This window comes from Camelus ferus, chromosome 23, assembly GCF_009834535.1.
Source record: "Camelus ferus isolate YT-003-E chromosome 23, BCGSAC_Cfer_1.0, whole genome shotgun sequence".
Classification (NCBI taxonomy): domain Eukaryota; kingdom Metazoa; phylum Chordata; class Mammalia; order Artiodactyla; family Camelidae; genus Camelus; species Camelus ferus.
This window is the reverse complement of record NC_045718.1, coordinates 10,471,965-10,482,513: the sequence shown is the minus strand read 5'-3', so window position 1 is coordinate 10,482,513 and position 10,549 is coordinate 10,471,965. Positions and strand designations below refer to the sequence as shown.

Genomic DNA, 10,549 nt, shown 5'->3' with positions numbered 1-10,549 from the left:
TTACAAAAACAAAAACAAAAAACAAAGGTGGGGCTCTGTCTCGGCATCACGGCTAGAACTTAGTGCCCCACTGAATACAAATTAAATCTAAGTACACTCCATCTATCTCGACCACCGTGAACAGAGATCTTCCAGGATGCTGAAGAAGGGTCTTCCTGGGCCTTCCTGTCATCGACCCCCAGCCCCATCCATCCCATGCTGCTGGCTCAGCACTGAGGGCCTCCCCCCCCCCCATTATTCATTCATCAGTTTGTTTTTGCTGAGTTTACCCATCAGCAAAGCACAACGGGAGAGAGACAGTAAAACAATGTCTTAACTTACTGATGTTTTAGCTCCTCAATGGACAGGTGCATCCTGGAAACAGAAAAGAGCCTCAGTGCAGCTGCAGCGAAGTGAATGGGAAAGAATCAGATGCCTTTTCAGGCTGTGATAGAGTCTGCATTTTATTCTAAGGGCAACAGGAAGTGCTGAAGGATTCTGAGCAGAGAAAGTGACATGCTGTGGTTGGCATGATAAACAGTTCGTGCCGACTGTTGCAAGGAAAGCTCTGGGGGCAGGTAAAGCAGTTAGGAGATTTGGGTTATTGGCAATTGATGAACGCGGCAGTATTCGAATTTAAAAAATCAAGCTTAATTTGATGTCCTGCTGGTTGGATGTGATGGCACATCGGTCTCTGGCTAGGGAGAGCCCCGGGGCCTTTCCCTGCGCTGGGGTTGCCTGCTCCAGAGGTATCGCACTTTGGAAAGATGGCAGGTTCTTAGTTCAGGATGTGTTGCTCATGAAATGGTCTAGTCTTACTAATCACTCTGTTTCCTTATGTCAGAATAACTTCAGAAAAGTCCATCTGCGTTAAGTGCCAATCTCAGCACAGTGCTGGTGCGAAGTGACCGCAGGGGAGGTGTCCTGCTCGCAGCAGCAGGGCGAGGATGCCCACCGATCTGCGGGAGACAGAAAGAGGGATGTTTTCTTGAGAAGACAGCAACAGGAATTTTATGATCTAGCCAGAAGGCAATGTTAGATGAAAAACGATGAGCACAGAGGTGACATTTTAACTTTACAGAAGATAACAGAACAAGAATCAAGAATCACTGATACAAGAGGCGGGAACAGCTCTCTTGGAATATTTGCTGCATGTTGACAGATGACTGAAAAACTAGCTACTTACTGATGTTAAGGGGAAATATTTAGAGCAGCAACTTCTTGTTACATATTAGGGATATTACTGAAAGAGAAGCTACCTGTTGAATCTATGCTGGGAAAAGTTTCCAATTTAAGTGAGTAGTTCTGCTTGCTGATTTCAGCAAAGTTGTGCACACATGTGGGTTGTTGGTTGATCATTTCACCTGTTATGTTTGAGTCTAAATGTTTATTTTACAAACATTTAACATATCTTTTTCCTTTTCCTTTTCTGTCTTCTAAAAAACTATATATTGTTTCATTTTCCTTCCACTGAGACAGAGGGGGCTGGAGGGGTCCGCAGGGCGGGACATGGAGGCAGACTGAGCCAGGGAGGGGTCGGTGGGATCAGGAGACTGGTTACAAACTGTGGGAGTGAGCAAAATATTGATAGTGAAAGACAGGTTTCCCACTGCCAGATAAGAGTTAAAATTTGGAAAAAAAGGAAAAAAAAAAAAGTGGTGTTGGATTAGAACTGGGAGCGCTGGTGGGACCTCCTAATCTTTAAAATACAGGCAGATAGATACAGAAACAGATGCACGTGCACATGGGCTGACCTTGTTTTATCCTGCTTTGCTTCACGGCGCTGCGCAGACACCACGTCTTTTACTGAAAGATTGTGCCACCTCCGTGTCAAGCAAGTCTACCAGTGCCACTTTCCCAGCACCATTTCCTCATTTCCTGTCTCCATGTCACATTTTCGTAACTCTCGTAATATTTAAAATCTTCCACCAGCAAAAAGATTATGAATCACTGAAGGCTCAGGTAACGGTTAGCATTTTTTAGTGGCAAAGTGTTTTATAATTAAGATGTGTATATTGTCCTTTAAAACAAAATGCTATTGCGCTCAGTAGACTGAAGTAGACTGTCAATCATTTTTGTACGCACTGGGAAAACAAAGCATTCATGTGAATTGCTTCATTGCAATACTCGCTTTATTATAGTAGTCTGCAACTGAACCTACAACGTCTCTGGGGCGTGTGTGTCTGTGTGTGAGCTCAGACATACATCCCCAGCTCTGTCTACTGGAAGGGCTCAGAAGCAAGGCCATCCCAAAGAAATGAGTACACTTAGCGCCCACATCCTGATTTCTGAATACCATTATCCAATTTAAAAAATCCCAGTGCTCCCGGAAGAAGGGACTGTTTCTAGGACCAGAGAAGGGAAAACACAAGATGAACATTTAATATCTTTTTGTGCCACAAAGGAAGGAAGTACTAAAAAATGATGAGGATTTACCAAAAAGACACAGGAGTCAGTTTGCAGGGGCTCCTACTAAGCAAACATAGGACAACTTGTGCATCAAAATAAATGATGCTAACAGATTACGACCCACTGAGTAATATAGGAATGTATGTCTATCCTGACATAAATAATGAAGGAGTAAGAGACAAACAGAAGAAAAAGAGAAAGTTATTCCTTACAATACCATGCCAACTAATAAACATAGAAGAAATAACAACTGGAAAGTCACCATTTGGGAACCATAATAGTAATAATTAAAACAGGCAAGAATGATCAGTTAATGCTAAAACTAGCAAAAGTCTGTTGATAAACATGATTTTTTAAGTTGAAGCCTGGTTGATTTACAAGGTTGTGTTAGTTTCAGGGGCACAGCATCGTGATCAGTTATACACACATGTACGTACACTTTCATACTCTTTTTCATTATAGGCCGTTACAGCGTACTGAATAGAGTTCCCTGTGCTGTACAGTAAGGCCTTGTTGTTTACCAACTTTATATGTCGCAGTTTGTACCTAAAAACCCCAAACTCCTGATTCGTCTCCCCTTTCTCTGTGGGTAACTGTAGTTTGTTTTCTATGTCTATGAGTCTGTGTTTTTAAAATGTTCGTGTCAATTTTTTTCTTAGATTCCACATATATGTGACAGCATACACTATTTTGTTCATTTTTACGACTGAGTAGTATTCCATTCAACTTTTCAGCCTTGAGTATTATGTTGACGATGGGTTTGTCATTAATAGCTTTTACTACATTGACATATGTTCCCTCTATACCTGTTTTGGTGAGAGTTTTTATCATGAATAGATGCTGAATTTTATCAAGTACTTTTTCTGCACTTACTGAGATGACCATGTGGACTTTGTCTTTCCTTTTGTTGCTGTGGTGCATCCCATCGGCCGATCTGAGTGAGTGGAGCCTCCTTGCGACCCTGGGAGGAATCCAACTTGATGATGGTGTATGATCTTTTTTATGTGTCATTGGCTTTGGTTTGCTAATATTTTGTTTAGAATTTTTGTATCTATATTCTTCAAAGATACTGGCCTATAATTTTCATTTTTGGTGGTGTCTTTGGTTTTGGTATCAGGGTGATGGCGTCTTCATAGAATGACTTTGGGAGTGTTCCCTCCTCTTCAAACTTTTGGAAAAGTTTGAGAAGGATCAGTGTAAGTTTTCCTTTGTATGTTTGGTAGATTTCCCCAGTGAAGCCATCCAGTCTTAGACTTGTTTGCAGAGAGTTTTTTATTTTTTAATTATGGATTCTATTTCCTTTTAGTGATTGGTCTGTGCAAATTGTCTATTTCTTCTTGATTCAGTTTTGGTGGACTGTACGTTTCTAGAAACTTGTCCATTCCTCCAGGCTGTCCAGTTTGTTGGCATATAACTGCTCATAGTATTCTTTTTTTTTTTTTTTTCCTTCTGTGGTATTGGTTACTATTTCTCCTCTTTCATTTCTTATTTGATACAGAATGGCTGAATGGACACAAAAATAAGACTAATATATTTGTTGCCTGTAAGAGACTCACTTCAGATCTTGAGACACATACACACTGAAAGTGAGGGAATGGAAAAGGTATTCCACACAAATGGAAATCAAAAGAAAGCTGGAATAGCAATTCTTATATCAGACAAAACAGACATTAAATTAAAGACTGTTACAAGGGATAAAGAAGGACACTAAATAATGGTTAAAGGATCAATCTAATAAGAAGATATAACAATTGTAAATATGTATGCACCCAGCATAGGAGCATCTCAATATATAAGGCAAATGTTAACAGACATAAAGGGAGAAATTGACATAACACAAAAATAGTGGGGTATCAATGGACAGACCATCAGGACAGAGAATCACTACGGAAACACAGGCCTTAAATGACACATTAGACCAGATGGACCTAAATGATAATTCCACAGCATCCCATCCAAAAGCAGCAGAACACACGTTCTCCTGAAGTGTATCTTCTGGTTGGAGCATTTATTCCGTTTATGTTTAAGGTGTTTATTGACATGTATGTTCTTATTGCCATTTTGTTAATGGTCTTGGACTTGTTTTTGTAGGTTCTTTTTTCCTCCTTTTGGTCTCTCTTGATTTTGTGACGATCTATAGTGTTACGTTTGGACTTCGTTTTCTTTTCTGTGTGTGTATCTGCTACAGATTTCTGGTTTGCAGTCACCACGAGGTTTTGGCCTAGCAGTCTGCATAAACACATGACTGCTTTAGGTTGCCGATCTCTTACCTTCACATGCATTTTAGACTGTCTGCATCTGTATTCTCCCCTCGTGATGACTATTTTTGGTATCGGATTTTAAATTTACTTGTTTTGTGTGTCCCCTACCTGCTCATTGCGGGTACCGGTGATTTGGCTACTTCGCCCTTACCCTTTCCTCCTCGCGTGCGTGTGGATGGCGTCCTGCCTTTACTCGGCTTGCCTTTACCGGTGAGCTTCTCCGTTTCGTAGTTTCCTCGTTCCTAGTTGTGGCCTTTCCTTTTCTGCCTGTAGAAGTCCCTCTAGTATTTTTTGTAGAGCTGGTTTGGTGGCGCTAAATCCTTTAAGCTCTTGCTTGTCTGTAAAGCTCTGATGGCTCCATCACGTCTGAGCAAGTCTTGCTGGACAGTTTCCTTTGCCGTAGCCTCTTCCCTTTCATTACCCTAAATGTATCATGCCCCACTCCCTGCTGGCCTGTCGTTTCTGCTGAAAAATCAGCTAACAGTCCATGGAGCTCCGTTCTATGTTATCTGTTGCTCTTCTCTTGTTGCTTTTCATATTCTCTCCTGATACCTAGAGTTTTTGTCACTTTGATCGCAGTATGTCTCGGTGTGCTCCTCTCAGGGCTAACTCTGCATGGTGTCTCTGTGCCTCCTGCACTTGGGGACTGTTTTCCTCCACGTGCATCACCCCTGCTTGTCCCCCCTTGTTTTCTACTCATCTCCTCCTGAAACGGCCACCTTGAACATTGCCGTGACGTCTACTAGGTCCAAGGTTCCGACCTTAATCCTTGTTAACTTCAATTTCTTTGTAACTTACGGTGACTGGTAACTTCACATTTTTCTTCTGGTTTAGCTTCTTTCAGTTTTTGATTCTTTTCCCTCCTTACTTGTCCCTCCTTCCCCGACTGCTGTCTCTGCATCCATGCGCGGCCTCCGGGGGCACTCGGCTCCACTCACGGCACCACAAGCACCATATTACTTATTAATTTGAGAAGAGTAAACTGCGTGACTCCCCTGAGGGGGGCACTGTGTTAGGTGTAGACCAGCACCCTGAACACAGGACGTACTTGTCCTACTAGAGCCTGGGGTCTAGTCTGATTAGACTGTGAGTAAACAAAGGATCACACAAGTAATCATTCGGGTGCAGTGCAGTCAGCACCAAAGGAAAAGTGAAGGGGGCCATCTGAGCGGCTCCTGAAGAGGTGTGTTTAATGTCAGCCATGGAAAGGTTGTAGGATTCTTTCTGACCTAAAGGGAAGAGCTGTTTAAGATGAACTGGCCCTAAGGTGAGAAAGAGCTTGGGGCCCCTGAAAAACCATTCCCATCAGGCTACAAAGGGGAGAATCAGGCACAAGCAGACGAGGCTGGAGCCAGAAGAGACACACATGGTGTAACCACAGCTCCGTGTAGCACACACTCACTGGGTCCCTGGCATTGCACCCAACCCTTCATAAAACGAATCGGCATTTAATTCTCTTGTAGAGTTAGGGATTTACATCCTGACTTTACACTTGAGAAAATGAGGATTAGAGACACAATTTATGAGCAGGATTATGCTTCTAGAAAGGAAGTGAAAAAAACTATTTTCTATGCAGTGTAATACAGTGCAAATAATTTACTTAAAACCCCCTGGTTACAAATCTTACAACTTAAAAGTTTTCTTTTACTTTGTTTTCACCTGTTAAGGATTCAAATTAGATTAACAAGATCCAAGTGAACAATGAAATGGACATGTAAGAAGACCAGAAAGGGACTCCCTCAGATAAACCTCCCGATTAATGTCATTGTTTTGATTTTAAAAAGTTATTCTGTCAGTTTGGTGGTAACTACCGCTGCACCAACAATACATTTAATCACGTGTGTCTGGTCATGACTGTTCTGATTAACGTACTTCTGAAATAAAGCGTTAACTAGTCCAGCACAACTTGTACCCGAGACTTCCTGCTGCTCACAGTCACGCAAGCACGCACATTATCAGGCTGCGGCTGCTTCAGTGTCCGCTGTAGGCTGTAAAGGAGCGGTGCCCCACCACAGCCTCTCGGAATGCGACTCTGCTGTGTACGGTGTACCCAACCCTCCAGCACCAGCCTGGCGGCCTCCACCCTGTCAAGATCCTGCAGCCTCTGAGCTTCCAGGCAGAGCAGCCATCTTCAGTCACTACGTGAAAAGAACATTCAGGCCACCGGCCCTGTCACCAGTAGTCTATTACAGTGACAGGAACTGAACCTGTGGCCTGAATTTTTTTACTTTTCAGGAACTTTTCTTATTCGAAGACAGCAAGTGATGTCCTGAATAGAACAGGGACATGTGAAGCAGCACATTTCAGCGCCCACTTCTTAGGGTCTGTCAGACCTCCATTACCATCTCGGCGGTCTCCAATCCTAGGCTTCTGCAAAACGGCAAAGTTACGGAAGTAAGAGCTGCTTCTGCGGGTTAAGTGAAAGAAACCACGGTGGACCTGGGGGGACAAATCATAGATGCATAGCATTTTTTGTTGTACTCATTTTTTTAATTTTATATTTTTATTTATATTGGGATATTATACAATTTTCAAAGCTAACAACAGATTCTTTTTAGTATGTGTATTTGAAGCATAACAAAAGTATTTCACAAAAGAAGTCCATATTACAGTACTATTGAAATATGAGGCATAGGATAATTATGCATTTGTGGGTTATAAACATAATACATTCATTTTAAAGAAAAAACATTAATAGGAATAACATTTTGGTTAAAATAAATATGTAAATGTTAACAGCAACACCTGCAGGATCGTGACACAAGAACGCTGTTTCGCGACAGACACCATGTAGATGGGCAGCAACCAGGAAGCAGCTGTCACGTCTCACTGAATTCACAATCACCTGCGTGTTGCTGAGCGCTTACTTACACAGGGACACCCTCCGCCACCATTCCCAAACCTCGGCGTACAAACCAGCCGCCCCTCCCCGCGGTGCCCTGGGGAGCCGGACCAAAGTCTGAATAAAGTTTAGAATCAGATGTCCCTTACATTTTACTGTTCTTCAAATCAACTCAAATGTCTTACTTAATCAATACAAGATTTACTTATAAACAGAAATATAAAGAGAACATTTTATAGGTGATTATAAAAATTAAAACTTCTAATCATCTTCATAATTCATTGAAATGATCCTGTTCAAAATTAAAATTTGTCTTTTGCACAGCAGTTTCTTCAAGAAAAATATAAACACTTAGATTAAAAAAAGATTATCCCAAACAAAAAGTTTCCACATGTAGAAAATAACCATGGATTTCCCTGATCATTAAATTCTTCCCAGCTGTTTCTTCCTAGCAGACAGATTCACCTAAAAGAAACATTTAAATCTTTGCTTAAATGCCTGTGATGAGTCAAGCTAATGAATTTGAACCATGTAGTTTTTAAAATTGCAAGAAAAAGGAGCATATCCGTTCCAGATGGAGAACAGTGCATCTCACTCAATTATATTACATTAAAATGGACACGAGACGAATGGTCAACACAAACAATCCACTCGTCACCCTGGAGACACGTGCGGGCGCCGAGGGCACAGGGAAGTCCCCAGGATCCGGAAGGAACAGCGCAGCATCTCACACCTAGAACAACCAGCTCTCCTTGGCTGATCCCAAGATAAAATTATCCTCCATTCAGAACTGATTAAGATACTAAAGCTGATTAAATTTAGGGGAAAAAAGTTGACACTTCTGCCCTTTGTACATCTTTAAAGTTTACAAATGACTTGAAAATATTCAAATGACTGTAAGAAAAGTACTTTATGAAAAAACAAAACCAGCAGTTCTAAAGCGGCTAAAGGTAGTTGTTCTCCAAGCATGAGGTGTTCCCGTTGGCAGGACTGTGGATCCCAAGGTTACAGGGCGGCACGGAGTCCTTACACAGTGACCGCCGCCCAGCCTTCTGGCTTCACAAGTCTGTGAGGCGCTGGTCACCACGAACACGAGGGCCTTCAGGGCAAACATCTCCACAACAGCACTGACTGAACCCTGCATTCCCTTAAGCCAACCCAAGTGTTACCAGCTCTGTCACCGTCACGTGTGAATACAGCACTTTGCCAAAAAGCTTCTCAATAGAAATGTTAATCTCATAAAAATGCTGGCTGTGGCCCTGGCCAGTTTTCATGCCTTTATAAACATATTCTAAAATTACAACCTTCAATGAATTGAAACAGTGTCAACATTCACAGGTACCATACAACACACCTCCCTTCTTCCTCCCTGACAAGACTAAGTCCATGCACACGGGGTGGCCCAGGTTTTAGAAAGTTAAACAAGAAAGTATTCAATCCAGGAAAAGTGTTGGTACACCAGGCATTTTTTAAAGGCTATTTAGGTTGTCAGAAAATCTGAAACAATAATGGATAAAATGCATATACAATATAAATAGGAAAGGAACTTGAAGAATATAAAAAAATTTCTGAAGGGGACCAACCAGAACTTCAATAAAATCTATGAATAAAAACCTATGCTTACACTACAGGTGCAGTCAGGTGCAGAGCTCTGAAACTCACAGAGGCACTGAGATATAGCACTACAAGATTATTCAAAGAATATTTTTCAAATGTACAAACAATAGTTAAAACACACACACAAAAGCCTTGGGCAATGTGCAACTTTCAAAACTACTATCAAACCAGCCAAACAAATCCTTAACCACTTTTTAAATGGATTCATTTATACCGTGTTAATGCAAGGAGAATATCAAAGATATTAAAACAAAACAAAGCAAAAAAAAAATTCTTCAGTGTCTGACTCACATTTTGTCCCCAAATCTTTTCACATTTAACAGTCGCATTTTGAATGTAAAAGCTAAGAATTTTAAATGCTTCTCAAATAGTTTACATTTATCTTAAGTCTATCTGAAAGCTGCAATGCTAAGAACTAAAAGCACATACTTCAAACTTTTAAAAATAAAATAATCACAAAAATTCACAATTGTGTTCATCTCAAATGTCCACAAATGAGTGAAAAGCACACAAGTCACCTGCTCAGACACTTTCCGGCAGGTTGAGGGTGTCTGGCTGAGGCCAAGCTGCACTTCCAACGTTTGGCACTGAATCTATCTGAACACAGCTTATCGGCACAAAACTCTAAATAATTCTAAAAATCTTGAGCCATTAAAAACCATCATGTTCCGTTTGCTCTGCTAACATGCAATTTGCTTATCCGAAGTCATTTGGGGGTTGCGAGCAGGTGACTTAAACTGGTACAAAATGAAGCTTAGATGAAAACTGGTTAAGGATTCAAAGCACATTAGCTCTGAAATACTAATCTTAACACCCAAATCGGGGAGGTATGATCTGCACAGAAACACTGCCGCGCATGCGGGGCCGGCGGGCGCCCGGCGCTCAGCTGCTGGCGGTGCAGGTGTGCATCCTCTTCGCCATGTCGTACACGTAGGTGATGTCCGGCCGCTTCTCCGGGTCCGGGTTGATGCACATGTTCACCAGCTGCCGCAGCTGCAGAGACACACGACACAGCGACTCAGCCCCGCCGCCGCGCTGAGCCGGTCGCGGGGGCGCCGCGGGCGGCTGCGCGCTCCCGGGACGGCACGCGCGCTGCTGAGCGTCTGTCTGCGCGCCTGGGAACGCGCGCGACCCGGTCAGCGATTTCACAGGGAGTCGGCCGCTCTACGGGGGGCACGTTCACCCGTGAGCGTTCATGTCAAACAAGCAGTTTTCTCCACAATCACAACCAGAGGCTTTAAAGTGATCTTACGATTGTTCAGGGAAGTTTAATCAAAAGACAGCAGTCAGTAAAGATGGTAAGTTTTAAACCGTAAGACTCCAAATGAACCGCCACCTATATACCTGTATTTATTTGACCCAGAATTTACTACGATAGCCTTGATTGTAAGGTTAAATTTTCACACTTAGCTTACTATATATCTAAATCTGCAGGAGAAAA

The 10,549-nt window shown here is 42.2% G+C and overlaps 1 protein-coding gene across 7 annotated transcripts in view; it reads right to left on the bottom strand.

Annotated features, from left to right (window-relative positions):
• Window positions 1-432: 432 nt before the first annotated feature.
• NEK7 (NIMA related kinase 7) overlaps window positions 433-10,549 on the bottom strand; it is a 129,818-nt gene continuing 119,701 nt past the window's right edge. For 6 of the 7 annotated variants that reach the window (XM_032466818.1, XM_032466817.1, XM_032466811.1 and 3 more), the window contains one exon: window positions 7,118-10,101. In XM_032466818.1, coding sequence (XP_032322709.1) covers window positions 9,991-10,101 — 111 coding nt within the window. In that variant the 3' untranslated portion in view covers window positions 7,118-9,990. Of the gene's footprint in view, window positions 939-7,117; window positions 10,102-10,549 lie in introns of those variants that run through there. The other variant, XM_032466814.1, reaches the window with a different exon arrangement.